At 44.0% G+C, this 16,982-nt stretch overlaps 1 protein-coding gene across 9 annotated transcripts in view; it reads right to left on the bottom strand.

Annotated features, from left to right (window-relative positions):
• LOC123755416 (uncharacterized) overlaps positions 1–16,982 on the bottom strand; it is a 152,529-nt gene that overhangs the window by 22,714 nt on the left and 112,833 nt on the right. For 5 of the 9 annotated variants that reach the window (XM_045738054.2, XM_045738053.2, XM_045738055.2 and 2 more), the window contains 7 exons: positions 10,156–10,962; positions 9,777–10,027; positions 7,283–7,391; positions 5,993–6,123; positions 4,734–4,875; positions 3,269–3,514; positions 486–716 (listed from right to left, as the gene is read on the bottom strand). In XM_045738054.2, the coding sequence (XP_045594010.1) occupies positions 486–716; positions 3,269–3,514; positions 4,734–4,875; positions 5,993–6,123; positions 7,283–7,391; positions 9,777–10,027; positions 10,156–10,962 (1,917 nt within the window). Of the gene's footprint in view, positions 1–485; positions 717–3,268; positions 3,515–4,733; positions 4,876–5,992; positions 6,124–7,282; positions 7,392–9,776; positions 10,028–10,155; positions 10,963–16,651; positions 16,683–16,982 lie in introns of all 9 variants that reach the window. The other 4 variants (XM_045738058.2, XM_045738057.2, XM_069327771.1 and 1 more) reach the window with 1 other exon arrangement.

Here is a 16,982-nt window from a genome sequence, read left to right as displayed (position 1 = left end):
AGAAAGATAGTACAATATATGAGGGAGGCAGTTACAAAAATTAAAAAATAAGACTGAGTAAAGATAAATAATTGATGAACATGAATCCAATCCATTCAATCCAGTTGTTTTCTGACCAAGCAAAAGCAAGCACCCCTGTACCCAACATGAGCACTGAAGGCAGCATTACATAACCCTGCCAAACTGTATTAAACAGTTATACTTAATTCTGAGTGGAGAGTCCATGCCTGCAACACCAAGAAGAGCCATCTAGGGAAACAAATAAATGAGAAAATGGAGAAGGATTGTTTTAGACAAGAGAGAACAGTAACAAAGCACTAGAACAGATGTAATTGTGCCAGACCACAAATATCCAAGACCTCTCTCCTCACAAACACAAGTACTATAGGTACTTTATGTTCACATGCACACACAAACTTAAGAAAAAAAATATCTTACAAAATGACGATACAATCTAAAAACAATTACGGCATTAACAAACTTACCGATAATAGTTTGTTGTATTTGTCGGGTAATACATCATAGCACATGGGTTCTCCTCTACTGATCAAATTCTTTCTGATCATATACTTGATAAGTGACATGTACATATCGGTAAGTCTGGAAGGCAGTTTACCCCCCAAGTCTTCATACAGAACTCCCAAAGCTAAACACATAACAGGACACATGATCAGCTCTCGGTACTTTTCTTGACTCACAGATATTAAAGACAGGACCTGAAAGAGGAAATAAATGTAAATAGTGGTGCACTAGAATATACATTATTCAAATTACATTTGAAAATTTAAGAAACTTTGTTTAGAAAGAATATTAAAATTAAATTTCACAGAAAAGGCAACCATAGTACAATTGATAAAAATGGTAGTCGAGAGGAACCTCTAAATTATAGACCCGTGTCATTAACAAGTGTGGTAGTCAAAACACTAGAAAAAATAGTTAGAGCCAAATGGATTGAACACCTAGAAGGCAATGACATAATAACAGACAGACAGTATAGTTTTTGAACAGGAATATCCTGTGTAAAAAAAATCTACTTAGCTTTTATGACAGAGCCACAGAGATACCACAGGAAAGAGGTGGTTGGGTTGACTGTATCTTGGACCTAAAAAAGACTTTTGAAAGAGTCCCACACAAAAGGCTGTTCTGGAAACTGGAACAGGCTGGATGGGTGACAGGGAGACTTCTGACATGGATGAAAAATTTTCTGAGAGACAGATGAGGGCAGTAATCAGAGACAATGCATCTGACTGGAGGAGTGTTACTAGCGGAGTACCACAGGGTTCAGTCCGTGCACCAGTAATGCTCATTGTCTACATAAACGATCCACCAGAAGAAATACAGAATTATATGAACATGTTTGCAGATGATGCTAAGATACTGGGAAAGACAGGAGATTCAGACGATTGTAATGCCCTTCAAATTGATCTAGATAAAATAAGTGCTTGAAGCGTCAAGTGGCAAATGGAATTTAATGTGAATAAATGCCATGTTTTGGAATGTGGAATTGGAGAAAAAAAGACCACACAGAACTTACGAATTATGTGGAAAGGAATTACAGAAATCTAATAAAGAACGAGACCTAGGCGTGGTTTTGGATAGTAAGTTGTCACCAGAGGAACACAAAGAACATTGTGAGAGGAGTGTATGCATTGCCTTCCAACTTCAGACTTGCTTTTAATTATATGGATGGTGAAATACTAAAGAAACTGTTCATGACTTTTGTGAGACCAAAATTGGAATATGCAGCTGTTGTATGGTGCCCATTTCTCAGGAAATACATCAATAAACTGGAAAAGGTGCAACAGTATGCTACAAAATGGCTTCCTGAACTGAAAAACAAGAGTTACGAGGAGAGACTGGAGGCATTAAACATGCCAAAACTTGAAGATACAAGAAAAAGAGGAGATATGATCATCACTTACAAAATACTAACAGAAATCGACCAAATTAACAAAGGGGAATTCATGAAACCAGCAACTTCAAAAACAAGAGAACACATTAAGCTAAGGAAACAAAGGTGCCAATAAAATATTAGAAAATTTTCTTTTGTAAACAGAGTGGTAGACGGTCAGAACAAGTTAAGCGAGAAGGTGGTCGAGGCCAAAACCGTCAGTAGTTTCAAAGAGTTACACAACAAAGAGTACTGGGAAGACGGGACACCATTAGCATAGCTCTTTTTCTGTAATTACACTTAGGTAATTATCTTGAGGTTATCTTGAGATGATTTCGGGGCTTTAGTGTCCCCGCGGCCCGGTCCTCGACCAGGCCTCCACCCCCAGGAAGCAGCCCGTGACAGCTGACTAACACCCAGGTACCTATTTACTGCTAGGTAACAGGGGCATAGGGTGAAAGAAACTTTGCCCATTGTTTCTCGCCGGCGCCTGGAATCGAACCCAGGACCACAGGATCACAAGTCCAGTGTGCTGTCCGCTCGGCCGACCGGCTCCCTGTAATTACACTTAAGTAATTACACACACACCACACGACATAACTTAGAGGTCGAGTTTAAAGATACAATACTGTACTGTACTCCATTAATAGTTGAGACTGCCCTTAGCACGGAACGTAGTTTTAGCTGCAGTAATAGATCTTGTGTAGTGAGAATTTGCAGGAACAATATAAAAGCAGTTTCATGTGATTAAAAACAACAATGCCAAAAAAAAAAAAAGTGTAAGAGGGGATACTAAAGTGTACGTTTTATATGAAATAAACGAAATATGCACTTGCTGGGAAGGCACAAATTTCTTCATGAACTGTTCTCTGAATGTTGTAAAAAACAATAAATTAAATTTTTAGAAATATACATTGTAGAAACTGGTCTGTTTTTCAACTTTGTTTTCAAAACTGTCCATTTATCCTATGTTCTGATTTTCTCAAAGAAAATACAGCATTTTAATATAAAATTATTTCATAAAATACACTTCACATAATAAAACCATTTGACAGAGATAATTAGTCAGCTGCACCACACGATATAAGACAAGTTTCCTCATGTAATAGAAACCGGTGTATGAATTTACCAGAATCAGAAGCTTTATTCCCCACTGGAAGAAATTGTTAAAAATTTGGTTATAATGAACAGGTGAACAGCAATGCAAATCAAACTAAATTTTGTAGACAAATTGTAAATTGAATGCATTATAATTAAAGTAGTGATCATATATAAAGAAAAGTGCAGTACAGCGGCATTGCACTTGACCTGCCAAATTTCTCACTGAATGAGTCTAATACATCACACATACAAAACCTGACCCATCCCGAGTCTTACCTCGTTTCCACTACCAGGTTTGTTGATAGCTTCAAAATAGCGGGAAATAAACCTGTGTGTTTGATCAGGAGAAAGTCCGGCTATTAAGAGCCGCCTGTGCAATACTGATGGAATAGGCTTGGAGGATCCACGGCGCGAAGTGATGACAAAAGTTGAATTTGGAAATAATTGTCCCTCGACAAGCTCACTGATGTCTCCACTTTCCTCTTCACTCAACTCATCATATCCAACTATCAAAAATAGCACCTGGTGGAGAAATATAAGTTAATAATATTTATACTCGGTACATTCAGAATACTGTACAATACTTATATGAGATCAGTCTTAAGAGTACACAGCCCAGACATTAAGTCCCCCACCTCAAACAGTTCATAACAAATCATTAAATGGTTCATCAAATCATTAAACTTCATAAAAAGACTCTTCCTAAAATACATGGGATTGGATAGGAAGAAAGTTTGAAGGAGCTGGACCTAATAGTGTTAGAAAAGACTTGAAACAAAATACTTTAGGGAAGTTTCAGAACTGAAAAAAAAGGAGAAAATGATTACAATATTATTGCAATATTAGGAGAAGGCATGGATGGAACCTCGACACACATACATGAACCATATAGATGGGAAAAATACTCATCTTCTTTAGTTTAAGAACAGAGAGCTGTAGATGGAAAATGTATTGAACTAGACAGCAGGTAGAAGCAGCTCATCACTGTATGTCGTTTCAAAAGTCTACATAAGACGAGACGTGTAGGCCTGGAATCATTGCATTTTACTACGAGCTGTTGGAATGGTGAATGAACCCAGGATGAAAATATAAAAATGGAAACCACGTACAAAACAGTTAAATCATACCATAGAATGAAAAAAGCAATGTAAAGGATTTGGGTGTAATCATGTTTCCACTACACATAAGGGGCATAACTGGCCAGCCCCTCACAGTGTTCAAGAGAGAACTCGATAAACACCTTCAAAGGATACCTGATCAACTGGGCAGTGATTCATATGTCAGCCTGGTTGATCAGATCCTCAACCAGGAGACCTAGTTGATCAGACCATCAACCAGGAGGCTTGGTCAGAGACTGGGCCGTGGGGAGCTTGAGCCCCAAACTTCGTGCAAGACAATTGCAAGGTAGGTATGGCCCTGCTACATTTTGAAAATGAGTTTTGAGGCTGGGGACATGAGAAAAGAGCTAGATGTGGTTAAATGTTTTGCAGAAATGTTCATTTGGTAGTTAGTTGTCTACAGTAGGTTGAAATGAAAGTTTGGCCTAGTGAAATTTGCTCATAGGGATTGGGAAGTACATCCTGGAGGCATCTCCGGTTGTAACCAATCCCTCACTGCAATGAATTGGGTTTGGTCCCATACAGTGTGCTGAATTGAAGTAGGACTGTATGGAAGAAAGACAAGGATTTTTGTTAATGATTTCTTCTGCACAAGAAACAACCAAACTCTTATTTTAACTTACCTTATCTTCAATTTTCTTCAGGTGATTCCAGAGAGTATTCATAGCTTCTTTACTTAATATATGTCTTGGTAGTACTTCCTTACACAAGTAGGAAAATAAACAGCCACCTCTAAAGTCACGTAACGTCAGGACAAACACCAAGCTGCAATACATGAAAATTGTCTTAAAAGATATAAAATTAAGAACAAAATATTTGCATGTGTGTGATTTATTACTTATTTGTAATTACAGTTAGTGCTATACTCATAATGTCCTTTCTTCCAAGTACTGTATATTTTATCAGCTTGAATATTGTCATTAGAATACATACAACCTCCTGGAGTTATTCCAACTATCCACAATTGTATTCGTTAAAAAATCTCTTCCTGTTACCCTTCCACATTCTAGTGTACAGTACATCTTTTTTTCTGGAATTTACAATTATGACGTCTAGTTTGCTTACTTCTGGTTAAAAAAAAATTGCTGTTTTTTTTCATATCCTTTTACAATCTTATGTTATGGCCCCTTTTTTTTCTAGCAAATTGTGCCTATGCAAATCCTTTAATCTTTCCTCATAATTTGAATTTATTAATTTTGGAATCCATTTCAACAGCTTTACTGATCAGGTTATTATCAAACAAGCCTGGCCCCCCAGGTGGGCATGGCGAGTACAGTAACTCTCCAAATCGACTACATGTACTATACAGGAACAATCAACTGTGACTTATTAGCATTTCTTCAGGCACAAGCACCACACTACAGTTGTGTACACTTTCAATTTTGGGTCTCACCTATGTTGTACATAATTTATTATTTCTACATCTATATAGTGTGCTTAAATTTTATTTGACAATATTCCAAAAAACACATAGGACACTAATTTTAATATTTATTAAATTATTACAGTATTTACATGGTTTCCTAATGATAAAGGAACACTTACTAGAGTACTGTATTGCTCATTATCATCACTTATCCTTAGATCACTTTCTTTATCTAATTTTCTTAGAGCTTTGTATTAAAGAAGTCCATGTAAGACCACAGTGAATTAATTTGACTTATCACTGTCATTCTAATGATAGGCACCGGTCGCAATGATAAATGATAACAAATGATAAACATTAAAGACCAAACTTTTAACAAATTGGCTCTTAACTCTTCATATTTAAAAATATCAGATAGCTTTTGAAAATGGCATTGGAAAGTGTCACTATTATTTAATGTGAGGAAGTCACACAAATATATACTGTACTGTGCCTAAGTCACACACATATATTTACCTGTAGGAGGAGAGATAAGAGCCAGTGGGGTCAAAGGCCCAGTCATATGCCATCTTAAAGGCTAAGGTGCTTATGCCATACCCTGAGTCTCCCTCAACAAAGATGCGTTTTGGTCGATCTCCAACTGTCGTCTGGGAAAGATAATCGTGTCTGAATATATATTTAAAGAACTCATTATCAAATAAAGGTTCTTACTTTCATCATCAGCATGAAGAGAAATACACATGAATAATATACAGTGCAAGGTGGTTAGATATTTAAAAAGGAAAAAGATAGATCAAGACTGTTGGTAGTTGGTAACTTCAACTGGAAATCCAAAGACTGGGAGGCTTACGAAGCTAGAAGAAGAGGGCTTTTGGACCTGTAGATTCGTAAACCTCATCCTGGAGGAATTCATGTATCAACACGTTAAACAAGCTATGAGGATGATGGGAGATTTTCCTTCCATGCTGGATTTGATATTCACCAGGAAAGAAGATATATTTGACAGTTACTACCTTTTCCCCTTAGGCAAGTCACCATATTCTTTTGGAAATAAAGTATGCAATGCATTATAATCTAGAAGATAATGAGGGACTTGAAGCAGATGAAAACCTTGATTTCAAGAGAGGACACTAGGGGGAATTTAGGCAGTTCTTCAATGAATTTGATTGGAAAGATGGGGTGGGTGTGTCCGCACGCGTGTGCATGTGTGCATGTCCATGTGCGTGTGTATGTCCGTTGAACGCAATTTTCCTGTTTGTCAATCCACTTGCAATTTTCCGCTGGCTCTCTCTCCACCAACTCCACAAGTGTAGAAACTCTTAATTGAACCTTTCTCTTGAAATTATTAAACATCAAACGTACTAAAAATACCAAAAATCTTAAAAAATAATACTATAGTGCATTTGGCGTAAATAAAAAAATATGCAATAAGAAAAAGTTGAGTAGAATGCGAGTATAAAAAAGTATAAATTGTTGATACAGAAAAAAATATATATTGGTATGTTTACCATTATTGTAATATAATATATATATATATATATATATATATATATATATATATATATATATATATATATATATATATATATATATATATATATATATATATATATGCGAACAAGCCTGAATGGTCGCCAGGACAATATGCAACTGAAAACTCACACCCCAGAACTCACCTCATGGGTTCGAGTCACTTCTGGGGTGTGAGTTTTCAGTTATATATATATATATATATATATATATATATATATATATATATATATATATATATATATATATATATATATATATATATAAACGACTAACCTGATGAGGCTGAAGAATGTTTGGTATAGTTAAGAAGCCAGGAGGAACCTTGAGGTGCGGCGCTAGAGGAACTTGAACCATACTCGTCTCAAAATCACTCACTACCATTCTGCAGTGGTTGAGAAAAACAACATTGGAAGAACATGTCTAGGTTCATCCACGTTTCTGCATACTACATGTCAGAATTACATATTAAAAAAACAAAATGACTGCGAAAATAAACGAGCATGTAGAGCTGATTAATTAATAAATCTAATGGCAAAATAACCAAAGCACATAAACATAATCAGGCAAAACTGTCAATAAAATAGTCATTATTTATAGCACAAATATGGAAATAAGTGCGAATAATTGTGTGACAAATGATATGACAAAGCAGACTGTCGAAGCAAATTTAACAAAGATGAAAGTACAAAGTTAGGATGAAGGTGAAATCTACATCACAAAAGTTAGGTAAGAACAACCCATCTGACACCGGAACAATGATGAAGCAATCTAAAACATGGGAAAGTGCTGACGGGCTAAGTGGGAATGGGGTGGGGGGTGGGGGGGAACATGACCAAAAGGAATATGAGTGGTGGGCAAGTGAGCCATGTGACAGGTCTAGGATAACGAGAGGACTGTCATTAGCCTCGTTACGGCCTCTGCCCTGTATAATTAACAATTACTTTGCCTACAATGTAACCACATTAACACGTACAATGTACTGCACATTGAATGAATGAAATATTAATGATATTGATTGTTATTTCTCTCACCTGGAGACTAACCTAACGTAACCTAATCTAATGTCTCGGGCAGGGTGAGGCTAGATTGCCCTCAATGTTCTTATTGGTCTAAATGCAGTTAGGCAACAGCCCTATAGTTAAAAAGAGATGCAGTTGTGTGTGTCGTGTTTAAACCATGGGTATTACAGCCTTTATTGTGATTAAGGTTCAGGCTCAGCTGAACCTCAGTTCAACTTTCCGTCATTGCCCCCCCCCCAAGATTCATATTGTGGAGGGGTAAAATAACCTGGGACCCTGAGGTCTATAATGTTAAGCCGTCACAAAGGCCGAGCATGAGGGCCCTCTGGCACTTATTACTGCACCGCTCGTGTGCCCATTGTTCTAACAGCCTGTTGTTATTCTAGGATATCAAGGGTGACAGAGACAACATGTCGGCGAGGTATTTGGTCTTTCATTCGATAATCCCAGCACCTGCCAGCTGGGCCCATTGTCATCATCAGGTGTTGTGGCAGCCTGTCTCCTCCTCCTCCGTCTGTGTCGTCACTCACTACCCGCGTGACGACTCCCCCGTCACTCCGCCCCGCTACCGCTGACGTGTCTTGGTTGTGGGCTGAGCACGTCCTGTGCATGAGCACGTGCTCAGTGTGTTCACGGCATCAGTATTGTCTTACACATGTCCGGCTCAACTGTTGTTATACCAGTCATGTCTTCAGAAAGACTTTACGTCATTTTCTTTGGAAAGGTATTCTGGGAAATTTTTGCCGACACAAATAGCCTAACCCGTGACGTGCGTAATTGTCACGATAAAGCACTAAGCCAGTATTACTATATGGCACTTAGAAGGGATATAAGAACAAGCAGCTGGGATATGAAGACAAGGAGTAGGGATATGAAGACAAGGAACTGGGGTACGAGGACAAGGAGCTGGGATACGAGGACAGGGCGCTGGGATACGAGGACAGGGCGCTGGGATACGAGGACAAGGCGCTGGGATACGAGGACAAGGAGCTGGGATACGAGGACAAGGAGCTGGGATACGAGGACAAGGAGCTGGGATACGAGGACAAGGAGCTGGGATACGAGGACAAGGAGCTGGGATACAAGGACAAGGAGCTGGGATACGAGGACAAGGAGCTGGGATACGAGGACAAGAGCTGGGATACGAAGACAAGGAGCTGGGATCTGATGAATAAAAAAAAAGATGTAAAAGAAGAGCAGAGAGGGGCTGTAGGACAATGCCCAAGGAAGACGGGGCATGGACACATGCCCCGTCCGTGGACACACCGAGCAATGAAGGAGACTTACGTGACACTTGTATTATTAAATGGGACCCACCCACTTGTTTGCGGAAGTTGCACAACAGTTAAACAAGGGAGGAATTTAGAAAAACTTAAACGGCAGAGAAAATACGAGACAAATGGTTCAAATTTAGACCAGGCTATTGCTCAACAAAGGCCTCTAGGTCAGAGGTGGCAGAAGGACTTGAGTGGAAGGGTTTGGCCAGAGACAGAAGGAGAGAGCTCAAGGTAAATAAAGGTAACTACTGTTGTGAGGATATATTTGGATCTTGAGAGGGAAATAATCATAAAAAGAAGGGGCCAGGCCAAGATACAATTGTAGCCGAGGAGGGAAACGACTTGAAATATACGTCAGACCTAAAATAAAGCATTAGTGATGAGAAGTGTAAGAGGCCAGCGAAGGCAGCCAGTATGCCTGGGTAGCCCAGGTGGCCGAGTCACACAACACGGGAAAGGAAGAGGTCTTACCTGAAGCTGGGGCACCACGGCAACTGAAGGGGACTGGAGGTAAGGTTCTTGTACTGAGTCCTGAGGAAGGTGGCGACGCGGGCCACCAGGGCGCCGCCCATGTCTGCTGCGCCTCTCATGGAAGCCACTCGCATAGAGGATATGTAGTGATGTGGCGTTGCGTACTTGGCCTCCACACCGCCACTGCCACCCGCCTGAGGCGTTGATGCCCCCAGGGGCACGGGGGTCTCACCGCCTGGACTCCACACCTCCTGCATATGACGCTACGGTCAGAAATGACTCACAAAAAGGAGACATGATATTATTAAGACACAATAAGCAAGGTTATTCTAGTACTGTTAGATACGCCGGTGCCACAAACCAGACCAAGCAGACTCACCTTGACTGTGAGGCTGAGGCGATTTGGTGTCATCTGGCCATTACTGAGCGGCGTCTCACAGTCAGAGGGCTCCGGTGTCTTAGAGTTACTGGGAAGAGAAGTGCGCTCGTCGTCGGGCGGGTGGTGAGGGTGCGTGGGCTCCCTTGGCGCCAAGTCTCCCGCAGGTGCAGGGTCCCTGGGAGGATCAGCTTCAGGTCTGGCATCAGACTCGGCTGCACAAGTGGTGCAGGAGAGGACAGAGGAGGAGGTGCCAGTGAAGCAGGAGGACGACGTGGAGGAGCGGTCCTCGCACGTGTCACAAGGCGGTAATGAAGGCGGGAGTGCTGGCTGCTGCTTTTGGTCGTCGTCGTCGTTCTCGGCGGGCTCTTCATACAGGTTATCTGTAGACTTGATGCTCGACTTGGACGTTCTTCGTGACCCGGGCGACGACTGCTGCCACGACCATCTGCCGGAACCCGTCCGGGATTTTTCCTGAGACTCTCCACTGCTGCCCACGTCACTGCGGCTATGGGCATCACTGTGGGCATCACTGTGGGCGTCGCTATGAGCGTCACTATGGGCATCACTATGCGCATCACTGTGAGCATCGAGAGACGCATACCCACACGAGAGTGACGCAAGATCATCGTGCAGGCCATTAATGCTGAACTCCCTGGAGGCAGCATCGTCGAGGAGTCTACTGAGGGAGGCCGTGTCGTCCTCCTCCCCCATCATGGAGGAGGCGCAGGAGGAGCCGCTGTCGTCGATGAAGGGGATGTTGCCTCCGTCCTCTCCCGTGTCCCCTGCAGCAGGGTCCACGGCAGACATCTGCGGGAGACGCCAACCATCACACACATGCACTAGCTACACCCTCATAATGCTACCCAATGCTATATTGCCAAAGCCCCAGTAATTTAGTAATTTAGTGAAGTTAATCTAGTTTGTTGTCCCATGAATGTTTCAAGCAGATTGATACAAGCAGCAGCTAAAACAAACACACGCGCACACATTCCAGGGTGGCTTCTTGTGATACAGTGTTTGGCCGGCAGTCACGACGCACGCAACACATAAATGCACGCCCTGCACGCAACACATAAATGCACGCCCCCACACCCAACACATCAATGCACGCCCCGCACCCAACACATCAATGCACGCCCCCGCACCCAACACATCAATGCACGCCCCCACACCCAACGCATCAATGCACGCCCCCACACCCAACGCATCAATGCACGTCCCCACACCCAACGCATCAATGCACGCCCCGCACCCAACACATCAATGCACGCCCCCGCACCCAACACATCAATGCACGCCCCCACACCCAACGCATCAATGCACGTCCCCATCCCCAGTTCATTACTGCCTGCCACTCAGGGCTTTGCAAAGAAATTCTGACCAAATATTTTATAGTTGTGGAACTCCATCTTGAGCGAGCCGCCTCGTCCCCAGCCAAGATGGCACTCCTCTCCCTTCACAAGTTAAAAAAAAATGCACTAGACGTTCTATATATAGCAAACGTTAAAAATATTTCACTTTACAATTCTTGGTGAGATTTTGAACGATTTTGAACGAACCGTTTTATTATTCAGTGAGCATATAGGCTAGATGAGTTAAGTTAGAGCTTTATATAGAGACAGACATTGGAGCAGCTGCAAGACAAGCTGCTCGATAAAGATTAATCTATAGTGGGTTTCGCTTTTAGTGTGTATGTGTATGTGTATGTGTGTGTGTGTGTGTGTGTGTGTGTGTGTGTGTGTGTGTGAGAGAGTGAGTGACAGTGAGTATGTGTCAGTGAGTGACAGTATAGTATTACTACCTGATAAGTCTACCTCGTTTATCGAGTTCTATCTTGAATACTGTGAGAGCCCGGCTAGTTATGTTCCTTACGTGTAGCGGGAGTGTTAAAAAGTCTTGGGTCCTTGGCCCATGATATTCACTTATTCACTCGCGTGAAAGGAAATATTCACTCTCTCAGCGTACCTATTGCACCTCTGCTTTTCAAGAGTGAGCGAAGCACTCTTCACGAAGTTGGTGGATACGAAATGCGCCACCTAAACTCCACAGCCCGTATATCATTCAAGACGGACAGGGCGAGTGTGCGCGTGTGTATGTATGTACTCACTAGTTGTATTAACCTAGATGTGCTTGTGGGGCTGAGCTCTGCTCTTTCGGCTCGCTCTCAACTGTCAATCAACTGTTACTAACTACTAACTTTTTATTTTTGTTCCACACACACACACACGCGCGCGTGTGCGCGCACGCAGGAAGCAGCCCGTAGCAGCTTTGTAACTCCCAGGTACCTATTTACTGCTAGGTAAAAGGGGCATAAGGGTGAAAGAAACTCTGTCCATTTGTTTCCGCCGGCGCCGGGAATCGAACCCGGGCCCACAGGACCACGTTCCAGCGTGCTGTACACTCAGCCACCAGACTCCTGGTTCAACCTTGACGCCGAGCGGATGTCTGGACACCATCTCCGCCTGGGAGCCGCCTGATCACGTCTTGTTAAAACGTTTTGGCTTTGCTACTGCCGTTTGGCATCCGTATTCAACGGTCCGGTTGTACGACGCCTGGCGCTCATATCGCCTTGGGTCACGGGATTATTGATAGATTTTTTTTACGTGTTCTGGCTGGTTCTCCCGGCGGGGTGATGGTGTTCGGGGGCCGGCTTGGCCGACGGGTGCCGGGGGCCGGCTTGGCCGACGGGTGCCGGGGGCCGGCTTGGCCGACGGGTGCCGGGGGTTGGCGGGTCTTGGTGGGTCTTGGTGGGCTCCTGGTGTGCCCTCAGCCGTGGTGGGCGGCCGGCTTCTGCTCTGCCGGGGGACACTGGATGATTTTTGCGTTTTAGTTGGGGGCGAGTTTTGGTTTTGCTACCTGGTGTTCTCTGTGTGGGGCGGGGCTTGTCACCCTGAGGGACTCATGGGACTCCCCAATCATCTGCCTGTCTGCGTTTATTTGCCGCGAGGCGTATTAGTTTCCAGTGATTGGCGTCAATCGTTTCGCGATTTGGCTTGGCGTTTTACCTTTCCGGGTTTCGCAATTAACCCTTAACGGGTGTGCCGGGACGCATCCGATCCCACGATTGTCGTCGCCCCTAAATCAACAACAACAACAACATAGTCTCTCCACAAACGCTACACGAGAACTGAAGGTTTAAATATTTTGTTCATAACGTGGCCACTCCAGAGACCTCTGGCGGTTGCAGGCTCAACCTTACATCTTCTAATTTCCTTTCAAGTTTCCCACAAGTTGTAACATGGGAGATGGTCCCCACACAGCATGGACATATATAACACCATCCAAGAGTGGTATTCCTGTCGAAAGGATTAATACAAGATAGTTAACACTGGACTACTGGCCCCTAGCCACCAGCCGAGACAGTACTGGTACCCCAGCACCCGCACCAGTTCAACCAGCAGTTACTGACAGGAATACCGTCGTCACAACGCACGAGTGGGCTGGACAGAAGTAGTGAGCACAACTGTCATCTTCTCTAAACTTGTGATGACGGGTTGGTTAGACTTCCATTATAGGGACCAAATGTTGCTATGAACTGGAATAATCAATTAATAATTTCCGAAATATTGATCTCTTCACACAGGAGAATGAGCAGCCCACCACATTTTTCCCGATATTCACTGAACTATGAACATCGAAATGTTAATTTATATAATCCAAGAGAACTGGTGTTGTTGGTTGAGGATGGACGACAATGAAGGGATCGCAAGCGCCCCGGCTGTCCCATACTGGGTAACAGGGAAGAGGAATGGGATCCCCACAGTCTGTATGGGGAGGTATGGAAGGTATGGGGGTGACGGATGTCATAGCGGACGTCTTCGGCTCTCGCGCCTGCCCCGTCAGGGAGAACGGGAACCGCGAAATATTCAGCCTACGAACGGTTATCTGTATGAGGTATCCCGCTGGCAACACCTCGAGTACCACCAGGGAGGTGGTACTCGAGGTGAACATATAAACGGTGCAGGTCAGCAAGGTGTGGCAAGGGTCTGGTCACCCACTCCGCCAGTTGGTACTCGCAGCTTGACGTAGGCACCACAACCCAATGGATTAAATCCTAAATCCACCGTCGGAAGTGTGTACTAAGTTCCATCTTGAACACAATTGGGACTCTGTTGGTAGTCGCCATTATATTCAGAGGGATTGTATTGGAAAACTTTGGACCCTTACGTTTATAGTTATTTCTTATAGTACTTTCTGCACCATTACTTTTAATGGGGCTATTTTGCATATTTTACAATAATTTCCAGCCCATCCTCCTGTTTAAATAGTACTTGTCGTAAGCGATGAGGATCATTGTACATATATTGACGTAAAAGACAATTAGAAAGTAGAAATTGGTACTATTGTATCTGGACAAATCGGCAGACTCCACACACAGTTTCAAATGTATATTTGATACAGTCTAATAGGCTGAGGAGCCTGTAAACCAGTTGATTGACAGGTGAGAGGAGGGACCAAAGAGCCGAAGCTCAACCCCCCCGCAAGCACAACTAGGTGAGTACAAGTCCCCAACCAGACCACTACACGTCATAAGTCCCAAGGGCGCCCCTTCGGCCCCGAGTGATGCCACCTGATGCAATGGACACGTGATCAATACTCTTCTAACTTATAATTGATTTCCCTTTCTTTCTCACTTTACCCTTACTCTCCCCTCTTTTACCATCTATCTCCCTCTTCCCTTCTCTCACATTCTCCTCCTCCTCCTCCTCCTGCTCTTCCCTGTCTCTGCCTTCCCTGGTGTGTTCATCTTGTGTTATTCCAGGCCCCGGCCGCCGCCCACCAGCTGATAACGGGCCCCTGGAGCGGAGTGGGAGCTTCACTGACTCCCGCCCGCCCGTAACAACAACATTCTTAATGTCAGAGTTTAAAGCAATATGGCAACACGAGCTGCCCTTACACTCTTTTTCCGGCGTGTCCTCTCCTTCTGGAGCGTGCTCACCTAGTTGTATTCACCTAGTTGTGCTTGCGAGGGTTGAGCTCTGGCACTTTGGTCCCGCCTCTCAACTGTCAATCAATCAACCGTTACTAACTACTAACTATTTTTTTATTTCCACACACACACATACACACCGAGGAAGCGGCCCGTAATAGCTGTTTAACTCCCAGGTACCTATTTACTGTTAGGTAACAGGGTGAAAGAAACTGCCCATTTTTGTTTCCGCCGGCGCCGGGAATCATACCCCGGACCTCAAGACTACGTATCCAGCGTGCTTTCCACTCAGCCACCAGCACCCCGTGTGAGTGTGTGTACTCATCTAGAAGGTGAGTATGAGAGTTAACCCCGCGGGTAACACCCTCAGGTTGCCTGTTTAGGTTCACTTGTACGACACTGTCCGCCTTCCACCTCTCAGGTATGTTTCCGCTGGCGTGTTTCGTATCTTAGCAAGTGGCCTTCTGAAGTACGCTCTTGCAGTACCCAGGGTGAGAGATATAGTCTCGTTGTATCACATCATTATTACATGTTTCCATTTCATTTGCTAATTTTGAAGATGTCCAGCAGTAGATGTGGAGGCCGCCCCCTTCCCAGTGTCGGCCCTGGCTGGCCGCCCCCTACCCAGTGTCGGCCCTGGCTGGCCGCCCCCTTCCCAGTGTCGGCCCTGGCTGGCCGCCCCCTTCCCAGTGTCGGCCCTGGCTGGCCGCTCCTCAACTGTGAGAACCTCTCGGGACATCACATTTCCTCCTCACTTACCGCCTGGTGATCCATCCCCCGCTCTTTTCTTCAGCTCCTTACTCTCGTAGTTCTGCTCTGGCCATTTGTTTGGCCTGTGGCAATTTTCAGTCTTCCCTTTTGAGTCCCTACTTATTCCTAAGACATTTGTTAATGGAATTCCTGCTCACTTTCCTGTTACCAAGTGTTCTTTGAACCCGCTCGCAAGCACATGTGGGTAATTCTTATCACTTCTTGTTGGGTCTTGCCTCCGTGTCAAGGTGTGTTTACTGTCCCCTCTAAGGTTCCCTAGACAATTTCGAGGTAAAGTCTGCCTTAGTGATGACTCCCTTCTGCGTGCCAGTTCCCTATTCTGCGTCCCCTGGTGCGTCTCCCTCAGTGCCACTTCCACCAGGCTCGTGTCCTTACGCAAGTGTCCGCCGAGAGACACAGGCACAACACCAGGAAACATTATACGCAGCACACAACAACCTGCTTGTCCACACTCCCGCCCGCCAGTCTTGCTTACCTCTCACTGCCTCTCACTATCTCCTCACCTGCGTTGCCCGCATTCCGATTGGCCTCACTACCCTTGGCCAGAGTGCCGGCACCCGTGGCACCCCATAACTAATCAGCCTAACGAGCCTGACATCCAGGCACTCTGTACACAATGTCAACAATGCCCCAAACACAACAACATTGCCACGACAAATATTTATCAAATAATATCACTCATCCATTCAGCCATACCAGCAAATGCCCTCAAATACACTAAAGTAAATCAAGCAGTTAATGAACAAATCCAAGAATGTTCCCACACACACACACACACACCAGCAGCCCACTTACCAGGGTCCACAACCCCGACTCCTACTGGTACCTGTAAATGAAAAGAATATATCTGTAAATATTGGTTGTAAAAATACTAAATAAAATACCTTTTTTGGTTGTTAGAGAGAGAGAGAGAGAGAGAGAGAGAGAGAGAGAGAGAGAGAGAGAGAGAGAGAGAGAGAGAGAGAGAGAGAGAGAGAGAGAGAGAGAGAGAGAGAGAGAGAGAAACGGAAACACAGGAGAGAAAAAGGGTGAGAAGAAAGGTGTGGAGACAATGAAAGATGACGAGAACAAACGAACAGAAGAGAAAGAATGATTGAAAGTAATATAGTGAAATACAACTGGAGAC

This window comes from Procambarus clarkii, chromosome 20 (genome assembly GCF_040958095.1).
Source record: "Procambarus clarkii isolate CNS0578487 chromosome 20, FALCON_Pclarkii_2.0, whole genome shotgun sequence".
Classification (NCBI taxonomy): domain Eukaryota; kingdom Metazoa; phylum Arthropoda; class Malacostraca; order Decapoda; family Cambaridae; genus Procambarus; species Procambarus clarkii.
The sequence above is the reverse complement of the archived record's forward strand: the minus strand, read 5'-3'. Positions and strand labels throughout refer to the sequence as shown.